This window comes from Leuresthes tenuis, unplaced genomic scaffold (genome assembly GCF_036924035.1).
Source record: "Leuresthes tenuis unplaced genomic scaffold, fLeuTen1.0.hap1 SCAF_21, whole genome shotgun sequence".
Classification (NCBI taxonomy): Eukaryota; Metazoa; Chordata; class Actinopteri; order Atheriniformes; family Atherinopsidae; genus Leuresthes; species Leuresthes tenuis.
In genome coordinates, this window is record NW_027325375.1 from 4,444,235 (window position 1) to 4,472,203 (window position 27,969).

The 27,969-nt window shown below is 38.6% G+C and overlaps 1 protein-coding gene across 3 annotated transcripts; it reads right to left on the reverse strand.

Moving 5' to 3' along the window:
• Positions 1–1,081: 1,081 nt before the first annotated feature.
• LOC140279708 (prolyl 4-hydroxylase subunit alpha-2-like) lies at positions 1,082–27,748 on the reverse strand. 3 transcript variants are annotated; one of them, XM_072374869.1, is made up of 16 exons: positions 27,610–27,748; positions 21,878–21,977; positions 19,909–20,005; positions 19,227–19,378; positions 15,003–15,140; positions 13,501–13,740; positions 10,795–10,991; positions 10,121–10,297; positions 8,631–8,701; positions 7,625–7,724; positions 6,406–6,459; positions 5,585–5,644; positions 5,460–5,525; positions 3,918–3,986; positions 3,516–3,612; positions 1,082–1,960 (listed from the first exon to the last, which is right to left on the reverse strand). In XM_072374869.1, exons 2-16 carry the CDS (start codon positions 21,957–21,959, stop codon positions 1,890–1,892), a joined length of 1,671 nt encoding a protein of 556 aa, XP_072230970.1. In that variant the 5' UTR covers positions 21,960–21,977; positions 27,610–27,748; the 3' UTR covers positions 1,082–1,889. The 3 variants fall into 3 exon arrangements, with proteins under 3 accessions (XP_072230970.1, XP_072230968.1, XP_072230969.1); XM_072374867.1 differs by lacking the exon at positions 5,585–5,644; XM_072374868.1 differs by lacking the exon at positions 5,460–5,525.
• Positions 27,749–27,969: the final 221 nt, after the last annotated feature.

Consider the following 27,969-nt stretch of genomic DNA (forward strand, 5'->3'; position numbering starts at 1 on the left):
GGAAAATTGCTTACAAGGTCAGCAATTCCACAGAGCCTGAGTAGTCATGAAGATCGTGTAAAGCATTCCCAAGTTTAGAAGATCCCTAACGCATTCAGGTCCATTGCCAATTAAGCATAACGGTGTGAAAAAAATGTACAAGAGCAGAGATTAAAACTGGCAGAATGTCAAGACTGTTGGAATAATCTGAGAGGTGTTGCAGTCACGTGCACATTTTAGAAGCTGGTCAGGAGGTGTGTGCACAGAGAGCATGGAGACACGCGCACATGTGCACACGTACGTGCACACGCACCTGTTGCAGAGCCAAGCTTCAATGGCTGTTTGATAGCCAAATCAATATACATATACTGTATATACTGCAATTAATAATGATCTTTTTTTTATTCCACTGATATGTGTTGAGCAGTTTTGTCACATTTTGTTGACAGCACTATATCTGAGCCTGTCAAAGTGCCATATAAGGAATCTTTCTCTTTGTTATTTGGGTGGTAAGGCTTGAGAGCACTTTAAAAAAAAATAAAAATTTAATAGCTGGTGTTTCTAAAGACAATCAAATGAAATGGGATTTGATTTCTTACTGCCAACTTTTTGCATACCAAACCAAGCAGTGTCTTAGAGGAAATGTGAGAAAATAAAAAAATATTCAGGTTCTAAGCTGCCAAATGTGGAACACCGGCAGAAAAGGCCTATGTAATATACATGTACTCATTTAAAGCTTTGGATAACTGCCTTTTCTTTGGTTAGGATAAAGTGATCCCACAGTCATTTTAATCATTTAGATAAGACATTAACTCTTCCAGTATGAATAAGCATAACACTCTTTACTTGCTCACAAACATGGCAAGACAGAACAAAACAAAAGTTCCCATTTTAATAAAAAGACCGTTGATTGACTTTTTTTTAATTGCCATCTTGAGGAATGAGGATACAACAGTGTAATAATTTAAACAGTATAAATAAAAAACAAATGCTTTGGAGAAAAAGCATTTCTCTGCCAGGGTCCAGAAAGGGATGAAACACTTATATTAATGTGCTAAAGTTCATGGTACTTTGGATGTTAATTCAGAGACATTTATTCGCATTGACAGTGAGCACATGTTTATTTTCAGTACATTTGGAATGTGGTATAATAATCTACAGTTGTGTGCATGAACCAAAAATGGTGACAAAACCTTAGCTTCATTCGTTATTCAAATCTAAAAGTTTTTTTTTCTTAACTCAGTTACTGCTCTTACCTGGAAGATGTACATACAAATAAAACGGTTAAGAAATGTGCAAATACAATTCAAATAAATGTAAATAACCTTGCCTGACAAACATTGCATCAAATAAAAGGCTAACTGTATTTTTATCAGCTAACATATTGGATTTTCTGTTTCTCATGTAATGCTCATAGCTGTTAGATGCTGTGGGAAGATTCAAATGTTCACCTCAGGGCGAAACTAAATGGTATTGTTGTTTTTTGTGTACGTGTGTTTTGTTTTTCTTTTCCATGATCTGGTGGAGGGCTTCTACCTTTGAAGTGAATTCTGTCAAAATAAAATATGTTTATTGAAAAACTAAAAACGATTTGTTCATTCTAATTTTCTCTGATTCACCGAATCAAATGGACCCATTTCAAGGGTCGGAGTGACGGGGCTGCTCTACAACTTCTGATAAAAAGATGATATTCTCAAATTCAGATCCCACACAGTGGAGGGTTGAACCTTCCCATGCGACTATTTTTTCAAGAAAGCAGCCAAGTTGAGTGAGAAAACACTTTTGTAAGCGTTATACAAGGCGTCTTTGTTGCATTGTTGCCAAAATCAAGGCACTACAATGTGTGTGTGTGTGTGTGTGTGAGAGTGAGAGAGAGAGAGAGAGTGTGTGTGTAAGAGGGGGAGTAAACGTTAGTCCACTTCTGTGAGGCCACATGGTCTCCTGAACTCTTGCCCCCGTTCATGAATCCACTTGTTGGACACTGACAAAACGGAAAATAGAACAAATGAGGGCCAGAGATAGAAAAGACTTTTGTAATAACCTTACATTTAAGATTACAACAAATTCAATTTCAAAAAGGGTTTCTGGTATAATCTCAATGTCTCCTCATTTCTTTCCTAAATAAACAGACCATTTGAACGAGGACAGAACTTTCCACGATGTTGCCTTTGTACACCAAAGTGTATTAGAAGGAAATCAATATTACTGGAAGTTTTAATACAAAATTAAACCACTTAGGAATAGTAGCTTTTTTTCTTTTTCTAAGTCAACGCGTGGCATCACCGAGCGCACCTTTACCACAGTTTGCCAGTCCTTTACTGAAGCTGTCTTCTGTTGCTGCTCATCTGTGAGTCATTCTCCCAGTTTGGTTGAGCTCATGGCATCCATTGACCATTTCAGAATATTTCATTTCTTTTCTCTAAGAAGTTCTAGAGTTAAACTAGAGTCTGACTTCTATTTGACTGAACCTCCACCTGCTTATATCAGCAGGCTCTTTATCAGTAAGCATTGCTGACCCAGTCCCATACCATAATACAGCCTCCACCGTGTGTAACAGATGATGAGGTTCACTTTGGGTCATGAGCTTTTAGTCTTTCTCCACTCTCTCATAAAAAATTATGAATATATAAAGTTATGAAGAAAAATGTGGAACAACTAAGAAAAATAATGCAGCATTTTAGTGAAACCCCTGGTAGTGATTGCTTCGTTTCAACTGTAATGTGACATAGTCCAGAAGCAAAATTGCAATGATTCCAGGTAGAGTTTTAATTTGAACTGACTGATTAAGGCTGCCCAGTACACTGGTGCTGTGTTTAAACTGCAGGCTTTGGTTGATTTCCTTGTTCTCATATGAGAAATGTCTTATATTTCAGACAAGCCTCCTCTTGTCATGCAGAAACTCTTGATTGCAAGTGTATCTACATTGAACAAATATACATAACATAAAGGATATTTTCTGTTGAGGGAAGCACCACTATACATAAAAGCAATGACTGGAGGTCTTTTTTTAACCTTTCAGATAAATATCCAATGACTTTCATTAAAAAGGTCATGGTGGCCCAAACTGTCCACACAGGTTAATACCACTGATGGAGTCCAGGGAAGGATACTTTTGGAGATAATCATTTAGCTTCCAATTGAGTTGGAACGTCGTCTCAAAGGAGGTTTCCAAGTTGGGCAAAATATGGGCCAACATCATCACAATGTCTTGGCTGTTCTACAACATTTGTCTTTATGAAAAATCAATACATTTCTGATGTTTATTTTAGAAGTCAACAGACATTTTCTTCAACACAAAGAAAACATACTTGAATTGTTGATGTCACTGTCACTAACACATCTGCATGAGGCTTTGAACAACAGTAATGGAAAAGTAACTGATGTCTGAACGCCATAGAAAGCCTTTATCGGTTCAGATATGTTGCCAAGGTCTAAGTCATTCACATTCATTCAAGCTGATCTCAGTCACAGTTTGGTCGGTTTCTATCCTCCTGAAATGTACCACAAATCTTTATCCAGCCTGAACTTTGACTCACCCCATTTACTTCCTACTAGAACAGGACAGGCTGCATGTCTGGTCCTGTAGTCTCCCTCTCCACTTTTGAAGAGATTATACCAGAACACTGCAGTCCCCTGGGGAGAAATGACAAAAGGCTAAAGTTATCGGGAAAGCTATTGTGAACAAGAGAGACTGGTTACAGATGACCTGAAGCACAGAGAGCTTAATGCTGAGAATTATTTGTTTCCCAAATAATCCAATCAATCAGCTTCAAAAGTTCTGTTGTCTTTGGTGGACTGCAGTGCAATACAGAACAATGTAGAGGGAGCATAGCAACCTGGAGGGACCAGCATCACACACAGTTGATACTTGGCTCTCTCTCACATGGACCCAGTCACGTGAACAACACAGAGACATGGAACACACCGACTGTAATCACCTTTCTGGGCCAAATTGCTGCACCAAAGTCAGGGAAGACCGTGGCACCTCCCGCCTCAACATCACTCATCTGAGAAAAGACATCAAAGTGGTTACTTTGTGCTAACTTAACCTAACTTAAGTGCAACTTTTTCACTTCAGCACGCATCGCACCAACAATCCTGAAACACAAGTTACCACCACGGTCGAGCTGGAGTTTACGCTGATTGTCTGTTTAGAGCAATAATATTTGTAAGGAAGAACCTGAAAGAATTTAAAGGACGGGCACACTATGAAATAAAGTCAGAATCTGCCATTCTGTGTCAGAGTTACAGCACTAAAAACTAAATGTACATATTTGTGTGAAATCTTTGCAGTAATTGATGAAAATTTTAAAAATAAAACCCCAAATGTTATCGTTTCATGCTCAAAGTGAACATTTGAGCCATATTGGAGAAATTAAAAGAGCAACAGGATGTATACATACACATCAAGCTGTTAGACAAAAACAATGCAGTGCTATCATGTTATTCAGGCAAGGTCATTCATAGATTATCATATCATGTTAGAACATTTCTCCACCAGTCAGTGTTTCATGTGTTTCAGCGTCACACAGAACATTCTCTGGGCTATTTTAGAGCAGTTAATGGAATCAAACTCCGATTCTCTTAATGTTTTCATCCAAGAAAATCACACCTTTATATACTTTGTGTAATTTCTATTACAATATTGTGAAATTTTCCTTGCAGAAAGCCACGTTCTTATCATATTCTGGTCTGATTCTTCCCATCCACACCTTATGACCAAAAAAGCTTTTTGTCAAAGCATTTCGTTGAGATACAGATTAATATTTAATAAGCAGAATGCAATTCATTCTAAATTCAGTCTAAATTTAGTTTTCAAAATAGTACAAACACATTATATCAAATGTTTCAAATGAAAAATTTAACTATTTTGAAGATTTCAAAAATACTCTGTGAAGGTGGTGCCCAGTTGCTTTGGTCTTGAGAATGAAATATTTGACCATTCTGATAAAGGATTTCAGATGCATAACAAATCTTCGCCTCCTTTATTGTATATTACATTTTATAATACACTGATGTTAAATGGGCCATTCTGTGCATAATATGGCTTCACACTGACTTTCTTAGTAAGGGACAATTCAGTAGTGGCTTTCATTGTCAGCATGTTAAAGGTAAACAGAACTCTCTACAATAAGCACTCAAACTGATTGACAGAGAAACTTCATTTGTATATTTATCTAAAAGGCTTCTCAAACACACGGGTGATGAAGGATTTCTCCAGCGCTATTTTTTTACTTTAGACTTCTTTAAACAATTTGTTGAAATGTCAGTCTTGCATCAAATGATGAATATGTAATTCTAAATGGGAACTACAAAGCTGTAATGCCAAATTAGGGGTCATTTCTATAAAAAGTTAACCAATTCAAGTCCATGATGGAACCAGAGCTTATGCTTATACTTATGAAGCCAGAACAAAAGTTGATTCCAGGAGGCTCTCACCACTGGCCCTCAATTAGCGGCGACTGATTGTACGTACTTACGTAGTTTAAAAAAGTTGCCACACGATTTCCAGTGCCTAATCTTTTGAAAGCATCAGGCTCATCCTTCTACAAAGATAAAATTTAAGAGTAAAATACACGACAAAAACAGCACACACATTACTTACGTAGTTTAGGAAGGTAGCAAGTCTATTTCCATCGACCTTGAGGTTGCTGTCAAAAGGACGCTGCAACAGATGTTTATATGTTTAACTCATCATCGTAAAGTCTCACTTCGGAGCCCGCCACTTAAGGCACAAATCTTAGGCTTCTACGACAATTTGGATTTTTCCTCTAGCTTTAAAACAACTTCAAGTTGAATGTTTTAAAGCAGATAAGGAACGTACTATAAAGGTAACACGGATAACTTTTGAATTGAAGATGTTGCACTCTCCTTAACATTCGAAGGAGGGTACAAAACAGTTGAACAGTTATGTCTTTAAAGGCATACTGAGCAGGATATTCTAAATATGAACAAGTCAAAATATATACAGGCTCAAACAAATGCCATCTCTTTGTATCATGTTTTCTGTAGAGACATCGCCCATTGTATGTATTTCTGCATGTGTTTGAGACATTTATGGGCTGAAACCTTTGGGAAGAGGGTGAATTAACATCAGCCTATGACAGGATGATAAAAACATAGCAGTCAGTTCAAACTGCTGTCTCCTTCTTGTTTCTAAGTGGAACTTGTGAAGTTTGAATGCAATGTTTGATAATAGTAACTGCTTAGTATGACTTTAAGGGTTATCCATACAGTAGAAGAATATTGTTCATTATTTTGCATTCTATCTGAAGACTACTTGAATGATAAAGTGCTGAGGAAATGCACTGATTGTTGAAAGATATGCCATGCAGAGCAAACAACACAGATTTTCATAGAAAATGTTGGGCTTTATAAGACAGGTAACTTTAGGGAAATCAATGCACCAAAAAAAGGGGAACTCACCCTTGAGAAGTCAAAATGTGGCTCGTACTGTCCTCCAACTCCATAGTTTGCAACCTGGTCGGTCACACACAACGATGATTGATAAAAAGAAGTATGGAATAAAACCTACTGTCCAGCGGACAACGTGCTGGATCTCCTTCCCTTGCCTGGTTCATAATTGAACTTGTGCATATAAACTAAAACTTAAAATTGTTACGATCAGAAACTCTCCAAAGAGTTGCTGATAAAAGCATATATTGTTTTTTTTGTTATCAAAGCTTCTAGCACGGTTGTTCTTCTGTCAAACAGGAACAGTATACACTGAGCTATCAATAATGTCATACCGATATCTAACAGACTCTTTGGACAGAAAAATGTTCCAGTAAAAACAAATGTCTACTGACATTTATTCTGGATGGACACGCTGCTGCTAAAAGTAAAAATATCTGTTCCTGGCCTTTGCGGTGGACAGCTTTTTTGGCCCATAGTTGTCTTTGTAATGTTTGATTAATTCATCTTCTGCCAAAGTTATTTGTAATTCAAAGTACACATTTTAATGTTTGATAAAACATTATTCAGTTCATTTTCTTACATTTTACTGTTACTTTGAAATGAATCCTTCTCATCTATAAATGTAACGTTAGATTTCCAAAAGATAGATGTCTTGATCAAGCCCTGCTTCCTCAGCTATTCCGCATGGGGAGGTTGCTTGTTATATTTCTTGGTGTGATAGTTTCTTGGGAGTTTCAGTATTTCCATCTGGTGCCAGAATAAGTAGTCCATGTCACACAATAGTCAGATTCCTTTGTACGATGTCCTAGTTTGAACTATGTGAGACATCCTACATCGTGCTTTGAATGTTTCTTTAGGCATGTAGGATTAATGACCTATGACCACGTAAGACATCCTACTGAGAAACCTGTGACTATCATGCACCACAGAATGGTTATTCTGGCACCTCAGATGGAAATCCTAAACTATCTGGCTGGCTGTTTGTTCCTGCTTAATTTGTTAGTGAATTAGTGTCAATTCTTGACCTCATCAAATCAGGTTTTCAGCAGTTTTTTTTCCCAGCAGGTCATTATCTCATTGGTCATTACATATCTCACAGGTCATTACACTCAGCTTGCAGACGGAGTGTGTGTATGAACAAATGTGCAATATATCTGATGGGACATCTGACAGACACTTCCTATCGACTGCATGTCAAGTGAATAGAATGAAGAATTAAGTACATTACCTGCAGTAACTCTGCAGTCTGTACTGTGAGACCGGTGACGTCTTCTATTCTTTGATTAACTCTTTCAATTACAGGGTCCTCCTCTCCTTCCAACCATGCACTGAAGAAATCAGCATGTATTAATACACAGTACACACACATAAAACCCTAATGGACATCTTGCTTTATCATATTTTTCTTGTAAATCAGACACGCCTCTGTATAAATCACCTAATTTGATGGAGCAGAAATAATAGCACTGACAAGGATTAGAACATCATTCTGTTATAAAAAAAATAAATTAATAAAAATAAAAAAATGAATCCAATCTTATTAAAAGACAATTTGAACAGAGTGTCCCACATTAGCTCCAGATGAGAACAACAGCTCTCTTTCAGGTGAAACTTCAGCGTTCAGAGCTGTGTGCACCGTCTCAGAGCCCGTACTGTGTGCATGTTCAGCGTCTTTCTTTTTGTGATACAACAATCGCTCACGTGTCCAAATACCGTTTAAAGGTGGACACAGAGGTTATGGACCCACTCTCATATGCTCCTCATCACCAATTAGCCTTGATATAACTTGATTTTTCTCTAGGGTTTTTACCAGACGATCCACAGTATGTTGCTTCTCTTTCTCAGCAGTCCACTCATTCCTTCTCACTTCCCATAAAACCTTTTGTTATCTAAAACAACCTCCTCATGAGAGGGATTTACCTAGAATATTCCCTCTCTGCCTGATACAACCTACAAAACTGTACAGAATTACCTATTATCACAACTCATTTCAGTTTAATGAAGACCAGTCTTATCATTCAAGGCTAATGATTTTCACTTATGATATTTAAGAATCAAACACACTTATACTGATGTTTATTTAATATGATGTCCTTAAATACCCAAATCAAAGTTCCTCATATCATTTACAGAAATCTGTAAAGTGATTTGTGCTCTCTGCAACCAGCAGAAATAAGAAAATTAAAATGAGCCACAAGGGAAAACCCAAGGCGCTTTCCCCCTAAATGACTTACCTTTTTGATACCCTGTAGTTGGCTGTAGTCAGGACTCCTGTTTTGGGGTCTCGGACAGTAGCTCTGGAAAGCTTGAAATGCAAAAAAAGTCAGAAAGTGAACATTAAACACCAGAGTTTACTCACTTTCCATTTTTGCTGCACAAGTTTTTTCTTGCATTGACAAAACCACATCATTAATACTAAACCGGTCAAAAAAAAACATCTGATATTTATGTGCAGAATTCAGAAAACGGTTTAAATATAATCTGGATGTACAAATCATAGTTCTGTATGACGTGTTGTAAATGCGTCAGTGACACAAAGAAACCACTCTTATCTGCACTAATAAAAAGTTCAGGGACAAAAGATTTTCTGCCCCGCCTCAATCTTCTTTTAACTTTTGAATAGTGAAATATTCGGATGTCTCTCACCTACGCTGCCCTTTCAGCAGTATTAAGTTCCAGTTGATGGAATTATTTGTGAGCTGGCTGAAGGCGCATAAATGAAATGTCTAACACTCATAGCATGTGTTAAAAACAGGAAACATTTCCTGATAGAAACTCCTTTGGGGATATTTAGAAACAAATAAATGACGAAAGTGCGCAGCATCTCTTTCAACATGACTTGGAACTTCTCCCCATCCAGAATGGATAGAGACTGTAAAACTGCTACAAGTTTCTTTCAAGGCAGTTTGTAAAAAGCATTCAGTGGTATGTAAACAGGAGTCTGTCTGCAAGCTGATCGTGTTTTGCAGCTCATTAAAAGTATACATTGGATCCAACTTTAAGTGCAGCCCAGGAACATTTAAAAGAGGGCTTGTTGTAGACCTCCAACCAACGTTACTGGTGTGATAGAACAAAGGGCGGGTGATGTGAGCAGGTTCCCAATGTCTGGGTATAAAAAGTAATAAAAAGAGGAACATTCTGCAGATTTAGAAAAGACCCAATGTTGATTGTGTAACAGTGAATTATTATAGTCTAATGAAGTCTAATGTAACTTTATATGAACAGAGTCATAGTCTAACATAGTGTTTATTTCTTGCAGCAAATGGAAAACAGATTTTTTAAATTAAAATGTCATAATTTGTCTTTTTTTCTTTTCTTAAAATCAAGAGCAATTTTTCTCCATCAAGCCAGAAGCATTTATATTTGTAGAAAATGAGTCAGCATCACATTCTTGTCTATAGAGGGAAAAGTGCCAACTGTTACAATTGTGTTTGAAATACTAGACAAAAAAAGGGGGCAAAAAAAAACAGGTACATAGAAGAATATGGTTCCTTAAAGAAAGAACCAGTGAAGATAGGAAATTTGGTATTTTGTTCTGAGGACCAATTTTAAATTAAACAATGAAAGGTGTAGTGATTGAATTCATCTCTTAAGAGTGTACAAGCATAATTTAACACCTGATTTACACCACAATCCTAAACTATGTAGGTAAAAACTCAAGTTTGTTCAGTACAAACAAATTAGGACAAATCAAACATTTATTTTTATTTATCATTAGTCTCACCCTTGGTTTAGCCAGCTCTTTAATCTTCTCAATCTCCTCATCTGACAGCATGTCCAGGTAGCGTACAATGCGGGGGCTGTCCCACTCGTCCTCTTCCTTCACGGGCTTCAGCAGAAGACGAGGGTTCATGTTGCCATCACGGTAGTGACAGAACAAACGACTCCTCCTTGCTTCAGTCTGGTAAAATATGAAGATCATAATTAAATCAGCAGGTATCTCTCAGTCTGATCTTCACAACATGTAGTGAGATTAAATTAGATTTTTGGTATTGGACCTAAGAAATCTAAATCCAAAAAAATCGTTTTTGTCACTTTAAATGACAAGTGTCATAATTTGAGAAAGAAAAAAAAAGAAAAAATAAAAGACTGCTAGATCCCCATTTAATTACTGACCCATCTTTGTGGTGTTATCAAGGCTTGGACCTGCTTTGCTGCATCTGGGCCAAGACGGCTTGCCATCATTGAGGAACAACACATTCTGAGTAGTAAAAGTGACTTGCAAACTAAAATGTCAGGACATCTGCCTGATAACTAAATCTCAAGGATAAAGTTGGTCAAGCAGTAAGAAAACAATTCAAACACATGAGCTGTTATACTATAGTTAAAGAACAATAGTCTGTGTTTTCAACTCAGATGATTGCACATTACATCCACCATTTTCTCTGCATGCCTCACCATTTTAAGACCCTCTCCTCTGCAGAGAGCCTCATAGGTCTCCCTCTCTGGGAGATGGTCTTTAGGTCTGCTGTAGGTCCCCAGCTGGATGGGCTCCTCAGAGGCAGGCTGGTAGGCCTGGTTCAGCTCATCAAGCTGCTTGAACAGCAGCCGCTCAAAATAACGGAGGTTTCCTCCTGCCCTCTGGTGGGTAGGGTCTGTCAGTGTAAAAAGGATGGTTTGTTAATACTCTCAGCTGAAAGTATTCTAAGTAGCTCTGTCTACTGTGTGTTGACATCATAAATCTTATATGATAAAAGTTTAAACTTCTACAACTGACTGTGCTGTCATTTAGTCATTTTGTATAGGGTTTGTCTTTCGTGATTGACGGTAACTACTGTCCTTTGAACACTTCTGAATCGTCATCATTTTAAGTATTTATTTTACTAAATGTATTTAGAATATAAAGTGCTTCTCAGAAATCAGTTTATAGTTACTTCTGAATCGTTGCAAACTTAAATCGATCACAGATTCAACTACAAAATGGGGTATAAAGCAAATTTACTGCCACATTTAAGTGTCACTCAGAGTGTTTTTATATTTGACTACATTGGAAAAGTAAAAGAATTTACCTGAACTACTCATGATATTCTGACAACTCTATGATAAATCCTTCATGTAACTCTGTCAGTCCTTGGCATCTCCCTCTTGTGGTTTGTAGAGAAGCTAATGTGAAATACATTTCATCCTCATTGACAAGTATGAGAGCAACATATCTGCAAGCTAAAATCTTGGAACCCATACACAGGAAAGCTTGAATCACAGATCAGATATGATCACAATTGTTACACAAGTGGAATATTATCATCTTATCGAAACAAGCACCGTCACCTCAAGAGATGTAAGCTCTCTGGTAACTTAAAGCTAAATAAACGTGCTGGGATTGGTGCTGCATAACATTAAAAAAACATGTGGTATGCAATATCTTTATTGAACAGAGACTTGCAGTCTATTAACAAATACTTCAGCATATGGTCTTAAGCTCATGTGTATTAAAAATAGCTTAGGGATGGAGTGATTTTTGATCGGATCATCTATCGAAGGGAGAATCATGATTTATTTTATTTTTTTCCCCAAATGGAGATCTTTAAGGCGATCTTCAATTAATTTAATGCCAGAAGATGTTGAAAGAAAAAAAATCTGCACTTGACTGTGTACCTAAAAATGTTTCTGATGGAGCAACATGTCTGCATACAGAGCCCTTTGATCTATGCAACTGAGGAGTGAATATTAAACTCTTATTTACACCCTGTTGAGTCTTTTTTTTCGGAGATGCAGGCTCTCTTTGTCTCCTCTGTTCTTTATCTTCTTGCTTGCTTGCCAAACACTTTTCTCTGCGCCACAAGTGGTGTGCTATAATATCTTTCTTTACCTTTTATCTAGTTTTTATTTTGTTGTTTTTCTTTAAGCTGACGTAACTGCGCCCCTCCTCTCAGGCGATTGGATTGCCTGTCGGTGATCAACAGTGGCCACGATCGAACAATCTGAAGACACGTGTGCAAGAGGGTCTTTAAGTTTCAATTTGTTGCAGTCCAAACACTCACCTTGATGGTACATTTTCAATATTCTGTACGCTACTTTGCGTATGGATATACAGCGACAACAGTAAGTAAATAATGGGGCAGAAACTTAGTTGAGGCCCTCGCTGGGTGCAATTAAAACTCATTATTTCGACAGTAATCCAGAGACACAATTTACTGTATGAATATGTTTTGTGTGTTCTCTTTCTGCAATTCTTCATCTACTTATAAAAACTCAAATAAGAGATATATCGGTATAATGATAAATGCTTAATTAATAATGCTTAATTAACCAGTGTTGGTTTACGAGTTATTAATGTGGTTAATTAGACAACGACAAATTCATTTTTGATCCCTTTAATCCCCTTTCTTTATTATGATTTGTGCTTCTCCCTGTCAAATCTGTTATTTACTGTCGCATTAATGTTTTTTCATAAAGACCCATCGTTTTCTTTTTCTATTTCCTTTGACATTGCTTTGGTTACGTTCTGTGGGGCTTCTGCTTCTCTTTCTAAATGTTTAAGAGAATTCCTAAATTCTTTTTCTGTAAATGGTAACTTTGCGACCAACAATAATTGAGCCTTGTCTTTACAAAAAGACTGGTTTGAATGTGCCTGTGGACATCTAATTAACCTTCTTTTAAATTGTTTATTCGCTGTCTGTGCAAAAGCCGAGAGAAATCTGTACGTATGACCTGTTGTATGAGCCTTTTTAATGTGCTCTTTGTTGTACTCGATGACACAAAGTAGGTCTGCATCTGCTCTGCCTCTACTGACTTCACTTGGCATGTAAACAAGGACACCACAACTCCAAAAGGAATGCCTTGGTGCAGAAATAACTGTTTGAAACCATAAGCCCTTCCTTAGAGTGGACAACACCCTGCTGCTCTGGCAAGCACAGAGCACCACCACAGACAGAGAGGAGGGTAGACTGTAGTGATTAGTGAAGCATGAAAGAGAGGAACCATCAATTACAACACAGAAGAGGACTGTGGTTACATTGCTTAGCTTATATGTGTCAGTGTGTATCATGGGGGAAAAAATAACAAATGAAGGTATCTTAAAACAAGAGACGTTATTTTAGTTTCCTTCATCCTTTGCTTATGGTTTTAAAAACAGATAATCGGCACGTTTCAACTGCACCTTACCGATGGCCACCAGCCGCCGTGTCAGCTCAATGGCTCGAGGTAGGTCACCCATTTGGTAAACAGAATAGCTAAGGTAGTCCAAAATTTCTGCTTTGGAGACCACAGCTTCCTCTCCACCATCCAGCTGCTTCAAGGACTGCTGAAACCACAGCACGGCGTGGTAATAATCAGCATCGTTATAGGCCGTCTTTCCCATGTCAAAGCAGTCGTCTACCGTCAGAACGGCGTTAGAGTGAACACCTGGAAATGTATTCAATAAAACTGAATTACTGTCCAAAATACTGTTGTTTTTTTTTAAACTGCAGCAGAAGCAGAGCAAACCAAGTTCACACTCTTATTCATAAATCCAGTGAACTCCAACAGGAATGTTTTGTCAAAGTTCTGTGGACTTTGATATTGTATTTATCTGGTGCAAGTAAGCGAACAAAATCCTTAAAAGTCCATTGCTCTTACTGCTTCTCCAACTAATAATAAGTAAAATATCCAGGAGCTTCCCTGGTGCGTGCTGGTCCTGTACCTGCAAACTTACTCATCCTGTTCTAATAAACTAAAAAAAGCACAAGAAACAAAACTCACCAGCAAAATAGAGAAAAAAATAATTGGTGAAAAACTGATAAATCCCTTTTACAAAGCTGGTTTTCAATGACATGGCCCTTGGTTTTTGTGTGCTGGTTTTCTGTCTTTTGGCTCCTTAGTCTTTGCTCTGGTTTAGTTAGTTGTTCTTGTTTGGTATTTTGTTTCCATTCCTTGTATTCAGTTTGACTTTTTAATCCTCCGTTACGAGTCTGTTGTATTTCTATTCCTTGTCATCACCCCTAGATGTTCTCAGTCATCTTGGTTTTGTTACTTGGTCTCATTTCCTGTCAATCACTATCCTGTTGACATTTAGCTCATTCATATATATATATATATATATATATATATATATATATATATATATATATAATTTATATATTTTTCCATATTTTTCCAGGGGCTTTTTATTTTTCCCCCATAGTCACTAGAAGGATGTAAAATAACAGCTTAGAGGGCTAAAATCAGCGGTTTCAGGTCCCACTTTTAACCTTGCTAGATCACCATGGTAACTTGAGCCAATCACAAAAGCTACTTGCTACAGTTTAAGCTTTGTATGTACATATTATCCCTAAAGTGCATAAATGTGGATTTCTGATCTCAGTAACTCCTTGTGGAAAATATAAGGCCATGATGGATGTATAACTGTGTACTATAAGGTTGAGATCTTTTAGTCTGTGTCTATGGAATCTTGGCTGTGATGAGGGGTTGTATGAATAAAATGTAATCATTTTTGTATGTGAGCTCATAATGCAATTAGAAAAGAAGTTGTGGTTCTCAGACCAGGTATTTATTCCTAAATCTAGTCATAATTGCTGAGAAACCAATAAAAGTCTTAAATCATGTAATGAGCAACTAGTGGAGACTGAGAAAGAGATAAAAAATACACCAGTTATAATCATCATATTATTCTATGATTCTATGGTTACCTGGCAGCTTTCCTTTGGAGAACGCTTCAGAATCCAGTTGGTATGTGTCCTGGAGACGCATCAGCGCCTTGGCTGCACCCGTCTCATCCTCCGCATCTGGGAAGTACTGTCTGTGTACGGATATGTTTGAGATGAACCCTGGAGAGACAGTAAGAACGCTTTAGATGGGAATGGTAATACAAATGAAAAAAATATATCCAAATCTGAATAATAAACAGTCAGTTTTACTTTGCCCCACTGTCTCAAAGAGAAGGACAATGATTAAATGGACAAGTAAAACTCTAAATAAACAAAGTTCAAAGCTAACACAAGCACTCAGACCTGACGGAGCCCCAGCACTGAACTCTGACTGATTTATAGATATCATTTTAGATTTAACATTACATAATCTAGGCAATTTTCTGTCAAGATTGAGACAATATTCCTTTCAATTCAATTCAGTTTTATATATAGCGCCAAATTACAACAATTGTCATCTCAAGGCATTTAAATAATATAGTCCAATTCAAGCCAATTGTAATTCAATTCATATAGAGCCAATTCAAAAAACAATATCCTAGCTAAGGAAACCAACAGATTGCACCGAAACTTGTCTTCAGTCCAATCTCCCGTCCTGAGTGTGTCTGAGGCGACTGTGGAAAGGAACGACTCCCTTTTAGCAGGAAGAAACCTCTGGCAGAAACAGACTCAGGAAGGGTGGCCATCCGCCTCGACCAGCTGGGGTTTGAGAAGACAGAAAAGAGGGAAAAGAGGGGGGAAAAACACCATAACACCATTCAAAGGATACCTGTTGGAACAGGAAAACACAAGTTAATAACCACAATAATGTTGCATGTACATAATATAATTTGAGAAATTAAACAGGGGGGAAAGAGAGCAAAGTGAGGAAAGGTGTGACAGATGAGGTCCCCCAGCAGTCTAAGCCTATAGCAGCTTAACTATGGGATGTTTCAGGATTACCTGAGCCATCCCTAACTATAAGCTTTATCGAAAAGGAAGGTTTTAAGCCTAATCTTAAAAGTGGAAAGGGTGTCTGCTTCCTGGACATCTACTGGCAGCTTATTCCACAAGAGAGGGGCCTGATAACTGAAGGCTCTGCCTCCCATTCTACTTTTGGGAAACTCTGGGAACAATGGGTAAACCTGCAGTTTGGCAGCAAAGTGCTCTGTTTGGAAAATATCTTACAATAAGATATTTAAGATATAATGGAGCTCGGCCATTAAGAGCTTTATATGTGAGGAGAATAATCTTAAATTCTATTCTGAATTTAACATGGAGCCAATGAAGAGAAGCTAAAACTGGAGAAACCTTTTTTTTTTTTTTTTTTTTTTTTAAAATAGGTACCCCTACAAAATAAAGCTAATTAAAACCTTTCCCACTGCCAGTAGTACTGTATTTAATCTCTGTGCTGTGAGGACTACAACTAGAAATACATTTCCATTATAATGTTGACGATACTCAGTTAGACTTATCTATGAAACCAGGTGAAACTAATCAGTTGGTCAGATAATTAGCATGTCTCACAGACATAAAGACCAGGATGACTCAAAATTTTCTGCTCCTAATTTCAGACAAAACTGAACTTGTTATCTTTGGACCCGAGCGCTTCACAGCGCTACTCTAGATAGTATTTCCTTGGCTTCTACAGTGAGGAACCTTAGAGTTGCTTTTCATCAGAATTTATCATTTGACTCGCATATAAAACAGGTTTCTAGGACTGCCTTCTTTCACCTTTGTACTATTGCCAAAATCAGAGTGATGCAGAAAAACTGCTCCATGCATTTGTTGTTTCAGGATTGGACTACTGTAATTCTTTATTATTGGGCTGTCCCACAAATTCTCTGAAAAGCCTCCAGCTGATCCAAAATGCTGCAGCCAGAGTTCTGATTAGAACTAACAGGAGAGATCATGTTTCTCCAGTTTTAGTTTCTCTTCATTGGCTCCCTGTTAAATTCAGAATAGAATTTAAGATTCTTCTCCTCACATATACCGAGCTCCATCATATCTTAATGATCTCATTGTAAGATATTTTCCTAACAGAGCACTTCGCTCCCAAACTGCAGGTTTACTTGTTGTCCCCAGAGTTTCTAAAAGTAGAATGGGAGGCAGAGCCTTCAGTTATCAGGCCCCTAAAAGCAGAATGGGAGGCAGAGCCTTCAGTTATCAGGCACCTCTCTGTGGAAACAGCTGCCAGTTTGGGTTCAGGAAGCAGACACCCTCTCTACCTTTAAGATTAGGCTTAAAACTTTCTTTTTTTTTTTTTTTTAATAGAACTTACACAAAGGAATGGTTTAAATGACCCTGAAACATCCAACAGTTATGCTGCTATAGGCCTAGACTGCAGGAGGACCTCCCACAATCCACCTTTCCTCCCTCTGCTCTCTTTACTTTCCATGTACATACAACATTACTGTTGTCATTAACTTGTGTTTCTCAGCAGGTGTCCTGGTGTTAATGCTTGTTTTCCTCTCTTTCCTGCCCTGCTCAGGATGGGATTTTGTTGTTGGCTCTGTATGAATTAGCCTAATTTGTATTTTATTGAATTGTAATTGATTGGATTACAATGAATTCATTTTAATTGGCTTATATTGGGAGAGGAGTATCTTTGAAGTGTTTTGACGTAACATTTGTTGTAATTTGGCGCTATATAAATAAAACTGAATTAACATACCAAGTCCAGTAACCACTACCTCTCAGGGGACAAACTTGTAGGCAGTGAGAACATTAGAGGAAGGCATTAGACTGCATACCGCAGGGTGTGTTGAAGCACAGTTCCTGATGATTACAACGTTCAGACATAATTAGGCTAGTTTATCTTTGACAGAATTGTGGAAATCAGCCTCACACAGCAGGACTGCATGTGAGCTACCACCTGTCTTGAGGTCAGGTAAAACTGATCTGTCTCATCTTTTTATCCATGTGTTGTTGCTTTCAATTTCAAAGCACCCTTTTGAGACATTACATCTGGTGAACATCTGCTTCTGTAATGAATAAATGAGCTGCGTCTACACCTGTAACTCAGACTGCAGCACCCTCTGTGAAAATTAGCGCCTGCACTCAGACGTTGTGTTCCAAGGATGCTGGCATCAATTAAGACTGTGCACTAGCACAGTCATTTCATGTGGGTCTAAATGCTGATTTAACACTTTCCAGGTGCACTCAAAAGCCAGATGTTACAGAGATCAGTGAAGCTCAGTTGGCTGAGCGGTTGCTTCATGTAGGGAGGCAGTAGGTCCTAATGTTAGTTGACCTGAGGCCAAGCTCGTTGCTCTTTATTGCATGTCAGCCCTTCTCTCTGCTTCTTTTCCTCTCCACCATAAATAAAAGATATTCAAAGTTGCATAATAGCAAAAGTCTCTCTTTAGCACACGACAAACATCAAGACAATAAAATGTTCTTTCTGTGTCAAGTTTTCTTTCAACTGTCTACTGAAAATGACAGGTTAATTTGTTTTCATTTACTAGTATAAAAAGATTGTGAATAAAGCAAAAGAAAAACAAAATCACACATTGAAATTAAATACACTTTTTTTTCTCAGTCATGGCCACGTACTCAGTAGAGGCCACACATATGGGCTGTTTATGCGATATAGTCCTATGACCTGACACGTGTACACACACACACACACACTAAGTGAGAACATGGCCAAAATATGTAGAGATGAGGAACAGCCGCAGCTAATATCTTTATTTGGGGAACATAGCTGTTGAGAAAAGCTGTACAGCAGAAATTTCCAGAGAAATTACAGCGAAACAAACGATTCTGCTCACATCCTCTCTGGTTTTCAAACTTGCTGCTCCCCACACACTCTGTACTGAGCCGCATATAAAACATGGTTTTATGCCCCTCTTGTGAAACAGAGTAAATCAATTCAGTGTTACTGCACAAAAAAGAATGAAGAAATGGGTGACGGCCAGACATTAATTAGAAGATGCACTCAATCTAGTTTAAATAGTTTCAAAATGAAAATTAAAGCAAAGAAAGAGAAACGGAAACCAAGCTGGATTAAAATAAAGTAGCTCATTTTGATCCAGCCTGTAGGTAACTCATGTTATTGAGTGTGTCACACAGGCAGGTGCATTTGACATAACGTAACATTGTTATAACAGAATCATACGTTCCCTCTGGCAGTTCATTTTATTCAAAGTAAAACATTAAAGCCCCAAACAAAGCCAAATCACACCATATCGGACTCATCCTTCTGTTCTTGAAATATTTCCTTACCATCAGAGGGGCTCTGAAGCACCAGGCTCTCCAGTTCAGACCACTCTGTGTTGAGTCTCTTCATCAGTTTGTAGGCATTAACTGGGTGGGCCAGGTAACCTTCTGGGTCAGAGGTGGACACTCTGGTCAATGTGTCGAGTTTGTTGGCCCAGCTAAAAGACAGAAAGACAGAGTGTCTCGAATACTACAAAAGCATATGTACAATTCCACAGACATATGCGCACATTTACATACAATTTCACTTGGGGAGGCCTCATGGTGGTGAAAAGATTTTGGCTAAAAGAAGCTTAAGTTGCTTTCCACTACATAAACCATGTATTGTGTAAATGACTTAGTAAGAACACACTGTAGCCTTGCACATGGGGGGCTGACGCATTGCAAAAACAGAGCAAGCTCTAACAAATTTCTCTAAAAATGACTGGTAGAGCAGAAACAAATGTTTTATTACATCATCTGTAAAACACCACTTCCACAGTATGTTGTGTTTTACTCATGAATTTACTACATCTTAATATAAAATGCAACTAATGACTGTAGCTGTTTAACAACATAAGCAGAGTATAACTTAAATTTCCCCAGTGGAGAATTATGGAAGAAAAATCTAATCGATGGACTAAAATGTTTTAAAACTGTAGCTTGCTACAGTAGTTGTGTTCAGGCACTTAGTTGCAGGGCTCACTACCTTTTGACAGCACTAAGCTTGGACTCCTCAGCTTTGATGTATTCCCTCAGAGACTTGACCAGCTCCTTTTCTGTGTGGATTAAGTCAGTCATTTGGCCTGCAGAGAAAGCACAGGAGATAAATGCAGCATCATAACATCGGCTTGTATAACTGCTTACAGTTTTACATCGACTTATTGCATCTGCTGTGCGTTTATGACTTCTTATGGTACCGCTGTTTCTGCAGTACTGAGGTGAAAGACAGCAAACAAACTGCAAAACACGTTGAAGATATTGTCAGAGTCTCATGTGCTTTGTAAACATTTCAGGGAGGGAAAATTAAAGATTTTGATTGCACAAGAACAACTGACCAGGCAGGTGCAGCAAACCAGTGCAATTCATATTGCTAAAAAGATGCAACCAGCTGAGAGATATGGTTAATATTGTAACACATTTTATAAACCAACTGCCATCTTCTCAAACATGAAACAAAGTAAGAGCTGCACAAAAGGTAAACTAAATGTTCTTTGGCATGTTTGCAGGGTGTTTTGTGATTTATTTTTAAGTGGTGTCAAGAGATTAACCTTATCCTCTGAAGGTCATACAGACAGACTTTTTTTGAGTGCTTGGTGGCCTATGGGGACGCCTTAGATTAAGAATATTACACTGCCAACTAAAAGACATACATTTAAGGTTAAAGCAGATAATCTGCTCTTCTTTAGTCGAATACACTATCATTAGAGAACATATTAACATTTACAATAAAGCAGTGTTATAACAACATTTTTAAAAGTTGCTTTACACAAGCTACATATAGTAGATAAGTCCAAATCATCACCCTTTCACCACTGATCCTGGAGTTGGTATGAGGCGTTTGTGCCGATATGCTCTCTCTTTTAGAGAGAAGAGGATTTCTCAGGGTAACCCTTCCAAAACAAGCCATCCATCCATCCATTTTCTATACCCGCTTAATCCGACTGTTCGTGGGGGAGCTGGAGCTTATCCCAGCGGTCATTGTGCTAGAGGCGGGGTACACCCTGAACAGGTCGCCAGTCCATCACAGGGCCACACTGAGACACACACACAGGCTCACACTCACTCCTAAGGACAATTTTAGAGACACCGGTTAACCTAACATGCATGTTTTTGGACGGTGGGAGGAAGTCGGAGAGAACCCACGCATACACAGGGAGAACCTGCAAAGTCCTCACAGAAAGGCCTCAGCTGGGAGTTGAACCTGGAACCCTCTCACTGTGAGAGTGACAGTGCTGATCACCACACCACCGGGCAGCCAACTTTGTGCACATGACACTTTTTTTTGCACAGAAAAGGCTGTAGCTTCGAATACTTCCAATGTGCTGCCCTCTCATTCAGAGTATATTTGTCTTTCACTCAGGCATGGGCTGCGCCAGCCACCTCATCATCATAGTCAGTGCGACCTCTTATATCATGAGCCTCACATGGGCGTTCTTCTACCTGTTCTCATCCTTCAATGCTGATTTGCCTCATGTGAACACGGCGAGGGAGACCCAACTGACCTTGGAGTGAACTTGCAGGGATTTCCATTTCTATTACGACGGGAAACTGTTGAATGTTTTCCGCTTGTAGAGAATCTTTCTCACTCTGGAACGATGGACTGGAAACAGTTGGAAATGGCCTTCTAACCCTTCCCAGACTGATGGGCAACAACAATTACTTCTCCAACATCACTGCTCATGTCTACCCTCACGTCTGCTTCTGCAATTTGTTTTATAACTCTGTGTAATGTTCCATGATTTGTTGTTCATTGGAAGTTGTACTAACAATTTTTATGACCAGATGTGCCAGATGATTTTTTTTTCTTTTAATGTCTTGATATATAAATCCTCAGAATTGAAAGGGGATGTTTGTCGTGTGACTGTGGCCAAAAAGAAGTACAAAGTTACAAACTGAAAAAATCTAAATATGAAAAGTTTTGATTCAAAACAAACAAAAAAAGGCTTTAAACCTACCGATGGAGGTGAAGATCTCTCCATGTGTGGTCCAGCAGCAGTAGAGCAGCACCAAAGAGAGAATAAAAAACAAAGACTTCATGCTCTTTTGTTTGAGAACCTGAAAAAAAAAACAAAAAAAAAAACCCATAAGCACTTCATGTCACCATAGAACCAAAAAGGATTTTTTCCATGCTGCTCAAGCTTCCTCTAAAGCCTTTTGTGATCATGTTTTTTGACACTCTGGCATTTATAAGCTTAACCATTAGTATTGCACCGAGTTGGAAACGTACACAATGATTCTGTATTTCCATACTAAAATAGCTGACAGTCTAACACAAAAAGAAAATTGCCACATTTCCTATGAATGAGTCATTACTGCCAGTTGTTCAGTATGGTCATTATAAGTTCATTCTTTTTTTTTTATTACTTCAAACATGGCCACCAGATGGCCAGTGATGTTCATAACAGAGCTGAGACTGAGTTTTGAATGCAGAGCGTGCACAAAAGTGTCACAACACCTCACATATTGCACAGACAACTGAGGTGTCTTTCACATATTAAACAAAATATTACAAGCAAGTATAAAGAAAAGAGAAAGTTGGGCAGTTGGCTTCGGTTCAAACAGCAGTGAAAAAACCATTGCACGGCCACACTGTGTAATTGGAGTTATCTGGGGCGAGAGGAACTCGAGCTGTGAGAGCTCTCTGTTCACAGACCAGAACCTGCGAGCGGCTTTCTTTGTGAAAGCGTCTCTGCTTCACTTTCTCCTCGTGGATTTTGTCCAGCTCTGTTTTACCACGACTCTCGGTGATGACTGTTTACTGTTGCCTGAGAGAAACATGCACACACAAACGCATTCATGCAGCCAAACACAAGCACGGGCAAACGCATTCTTCTGTCTGCACCGCTGTATAATCAAAGGCTTTACAGAGCCAGACTCTAAAGCGTGAAATTGATGCTTTATGGTCACACCTCTGTGACAAATTCACTTCAGCTAAAAAGAAAATCATTACACCTGCTAACCAGATATACAACAAGGAAATGTTTTATTGTTGGCAAATTACTCCAAATTAACATACGAGTCAAAAACACTTTTGTTGTAGTAACGCTATGACGACATGTTTGAAGGAAGTAACAGAAATTTTTCCAGGATAAAACACTAGTTTACGGACTTCCGACAAAAAAAAAATAAAAAATTCCACAACTGTCTGTCAATGACATTATCGATCCATTGAAAAAAACTGAAAAAGTGAGGTGAGAGACGGTGGAATTTTGTCTATTTGTGACAAATACATCTAATCAGCAGGGCGGACATTCAAGACTTGCTGTGAAGTGATCTACAAATAGTGGGCAGTTCTGGAAAAAGGCTGTGAAATGCCATTACCTTGTACAGCAAGTCAAATCTAATCGTGCTGGTGCAATGAAAAAGAGCTCAATTTCACTCATTTTTAGCTTTATAATGTTTGTAATTATAGTTATTACACTGCAACCCACCACAGTGGGCGTAGGTATTTAGGTCAGTGCCTGCAGTATTTCAAACAGTTCAGAGAACAACTGGACCACAGTTCACAGAACCAAACTTATTTGGTCTTTTTGCTGAAGGAGTGAATCAGTTTAGTCAATCCTTTCAAACAAAACAAACTCACCATGTCTGCAGAACTGTGTTTCACTACCGTGAAAAACATTCAGATCAATGTGTTATGACTTGGATGGATACGGTACATACTGAATGAACTCCAAAGGAAATATCGCTTTAACACTTAGGTTAAACAAAGAAGGAACTCACCCAATCAGATTTGAATAGAAACTTTGTTCCTGTGGTTTAATACGTTTGGTCTTACACACAGATAAGATCATCTTGTTATGGCTGTGTTCACTTGAGTCCAGGACTATTGTAAACACACATACAGGACTTTTTTCACTGTGAGAACCTTACTCTAGAACCCCTCTTTCTTGTAGATGTATTTTTACTTGTACTTAACTTAGCTTTCAGTCTGTTATCTCTAACTATCGATGGTTTTCTTAAAGAGTGCTGGCTCAAATAATTCCTGCACCAGTGCTAAACTGCTAGTTAGATGACCTAGTGTTTCCCCTTGTTATTTACATCCAGTACAACTGCACAACTCAAAGAGAGTTGTGCCTGCTGTTGCAGGCTGTAACACCTTTTTTTGCATTCCTGGACAAGAATCCTGTTCTGTTAACTACAAGGATGTGTCCGGGTCCTGACCCCTGTCTGGCATTTCAGCAGAATTTGGGAATAGTGCAGGAGAGAGGAGAAGACAAGGCAAGTGGGTAGATATGGACAGCTGCATTTTGAACACTCGCTCAAACAGTGCTAAACTATCTTTCCATGTTGCAGAAGTGTAGGAACTAATATCACCCGTTTATCTAAATAAAATGACGAAGCTCTGCTAAAATGCACTGAAACAAAAAAACTGCATTTTTTGATCACACAAATGGGACAACTGACCTGAACAAGCTGTAGGTTCCCTGGCAAGTTAGAAATAGGTTATGTTTCTCCAGACCTCAGCTATGTTTAATGTGGGTGTGGCTTCTTGAGAGAGATAAGTACCAAAAGCAGCCCAAACTCTGGCAAAGTAGTCGGGATCCAAGGTCTGCAATGGGGCAGGGGTTCCTGTGGAGCAAACGTTTATTCCCAACAGTCCACTTTTCCAAATTTGTTGCAAACCTACCAAAAACAACCTGGCTGCTCAGAGGAGCAGCAGTCTGTGGCCACATCAGGACTAGTGGACAAGAACTATTAGCAAAATAAATTATTTTACATTTTGAGGGAAACATGATTGTAATATTAATCAAGAAAGACTTCGGAAAGCAGAAAGCTTAGAGGAAAATAAGAGAAAATAACATTTTATAATAAAGCGGTTCTTGTATGATAAGATAGGGAGAGCGTTGTCAAGACAACTGCAGTGTGAATATTTCAACACCGATGCAAAGTCAGCCAAACCTTCACTGAAATATTCAGTAATTTCAAGGAAAAAATAAGGAATTTAAGAGGATTTTTCACAGGGCATTCGCTATACGATGGCAGCTAAAAAGAATTTTAGGATAAGGAAGACAAAGAAGAAGAGGGTATACATGTGTTGCTAACAGTGATTTCCAGAGAAAAATACTAAATACTCAAACCTTCTGCTGTCACAGAGCTATCAAATTGATTTTCTTTTCTTTGTCTTATAGGTGTTGTGGATAGTTACATTAATTTTTTCTTTCTATTTTATCATTTAATAAATGAAAAAGGACATAAACAAAATTTTTCTAAAACGTTCAGAATTCGGATGATACCAGTAATCAGTCAGGCGCTATGCGAGAGGAGCTATCTAAACCACAGAATGGAATTCGCATGCCAGAAAAATTTAAGTCCTCCAGGAGAAAAGTTGCTTGCCAGTTGCCAGCTCCATTCATACCGAGATGAGATGCAAATGCTGATGCTGCCGATGGTAATCAGCCTGACCAGTGCCCGCCCCCTACACACACCCAGTCATGTTGCATCTGCAGATTGGCACATGCATGTTGTACAACAGATAAAGCATGTGCTGCTCAGACTGTGAGCATGCTGAGACAAACCCCAGCTGTCCTAAAAAAAAAGCCCAAACTCTCTTCAAGCACTGAAAACCATTTCAGATTCAGACTTGTCTTCAGATTTGCCCCATGTGCATTTTAATTCCATTGTGGGCAGCAAAAAAAACCAAACACTCCACCTAAATTGAACTACGCTCAGCTTTTGTCAAGACAAATCAGTTCCGGTTTGTGTGCGTCTTGAAATATTTTCTAAAGCTTCGCGAACAGACAAGAGTTGATCAGTTAACCAACGAATGGCCTCAGGATCAGCTGTGAGCATCAGATACACTCAGTCCATCCAGAGTTGAGGCACACTGACTGCACAGACTTTCACTTCCACTAAACATCACACGGGAGGTGTACGGACATTTCTAGTTGGGAAGCAATCTAGCAACGAACCTCACAGAAACACAAAGAAACAGTACTCATCAGATTTCCTTGCTGTGAGACAAAGGCAGTGAGCATTTGCAAACAAAGCTCAATCAACCCTGCAACAAGGACAGAAATCGGAGGAGAAAGATTTGTGTGTTGAATCAGATTTATCATTCAATCTCATCTAAATGGCAGCCAGACTGTGATGACATCTACTTTTACTGCCATCTGGCAGTGTTGCCGATTGTTATGTTGCAAAATATAGCATATTGCTATGGAAATATAGCAGGTGAGAGTATACAGAGTGAGACTCAGAGTATTAATACACACATGCTATAACCTGCTTACGCTAACGTACAAAAGCATGCACCCAAATGGACACACAAACACTGAACACACCCTGCCTTTTCATGATATAATACTACATGTTACTAATATAAATATACAACAAGGCGTTTATTTCTTTTGTATTTTGGATAAGTGACTAGGATAGTGACTTTATTTTAGCAGAGGAGGATGAGCAGTCTTTAAAACAGATAGTGAGGGACGCTCTTATAGTATTTCATCATATTTTATCTACATGCCGCATCTACAGTAAGAAGACATCGTCATCCACTGAGTAAGCATCTGCCTCCTGGCTTGAATGCTACTGACAAATTTATGACGACTCTCTATTCACTGCTTCCCATTTATGTGCGCTCCAATGGCAGCCAGTTACTACCACAGTGTTGTGTATAAATCACTGCAGGGCATCACTTACCAAAACCTCTTTCATACTGAAGCTGTGTGTTCAGTGACGTTATGAGCCATTAGCAAAGCATGAACAAAGGCCATGGCTTTTCTTTTGAAGCCTTATATCCTCAAACAAATATTGTGCCTTCGCTGTGTTCCCGGCTAATTAATTCATAAACTGAGCAACAGAACATTGATATAAGCATGCTTTGACAATGTGGTTTTTTTTGTTGTTTTTTATTTTTTTTTATTTGTTCATTTGTTTTTTAAGCAACTTTTCAACCAAAAGGCATTCATTCAATGGTGGCAACTTTGCTCATTTTAAGGATTGGCTGTATAATCTACACATTTAACCTTTAGACCAGCTGTTGATACTCTTTTTAATCAGACTTGCTGTTTCATTTTTTTTTTTTTTTTCATTTTTAAATCAGTCAAAAATCTGCTTGTTTTGTTTGTTTGTTATACTATTATGCGAGCACAAACTGAAATATAAACAGACTTCTGTGGAATTATGCCGCATAAACACTTCCTTACTTCCAGTCTGCTGCTCATCATCCCCAGCTGGGTCGTAGCCATCCCAGTGACGTCAGACCAAGAAAGCTGCTTCTAGCACTTTCTCTTATGGTCGCAGGAGTCCCCTGCCTGTCTGCATGTGCACAGCTTTAGAAGTCCTGGGACAAACTTAAAAAAGTAAGTCGCTCACTACTTAACGGTCTGTGTATGTTAAAACAATGTAAGAACAACACCCACTGAGATGCTCGGTCAGAAACTTCGCGCAAAGTTTCAAAATGTTCTCCCTGTCCACTGTGAAACACCGTTACCCGACTGTGTCTTGTGTTGCAAACGCGACGAAAATAAACACAGACCTCGCGACGTCGCAACAAGTCGTTGTCATTGCATCAAAAAATAAAAACTCTTTGGTCTGACACCCTAAAAATAAGCAACAGAAGCTTGTTGGGCTCATTACTGTAATGCCATCCCAGCGTGTTCGGGAGGCACGAGGGTTCAACGACACAGTGATGTAAATAAGAGCTTCTGTGGCAACTTGATAGATAGCAATGTCAGATTACCTTACCTCCAGTGGGTCTTAAAGAGGACCGTCACGTCTTCGTATGTGAACGACAATCCACTTGACACAGTGGGATCATGAACAGTACAGAGAGGGGTTGTACGCGTTGCCACGTACAAATCCTACAGGAGGGCTCACCTTAAAATGTCGAATAGATGCGCAGAGACATTCTTCAACAAACATTGTCTTTTGTGTGTGCGTGTCGCATTCAAGTGTACCTCGTAAACTGCAGAGTCAGAAGCTCATTCTGATTTTCCTTCACAGGACAGAAAATTGTTTGAAAAGGTCGTTTAAAACACGATGTGTTTTTGCCGTGCCATCACAGTTTTTGAGTGAAATAGGTCAATTTGGGTAGATAGTG

Excerpts from the sequence above, each read along its gene's own strand:
- LOC140279708 (XM_072374869.1), bottom strand. The coding sequence starts at position 21,959 with ATGAAGTCTTTGTTTTTTATTCTCTCTTTGGTGCTGCTCTACTGCTGC. Across the intron at positions 10,992-13,500 it reads ACGGCGGCTGGTGGCCATCG|ACCCTACCCACCAGAGGGCA; the intron begins GTAAGGTGCAGT and ends TTACACTGACAG. Across the intron at positions 1,961-3,515 it reads TCTAGTAGGAAGTAAATGGG|TGTCCAACAAGTGGATTCAT; the intron begins GTGAGTCAAAGT and ends CCGTTTTGTCAG.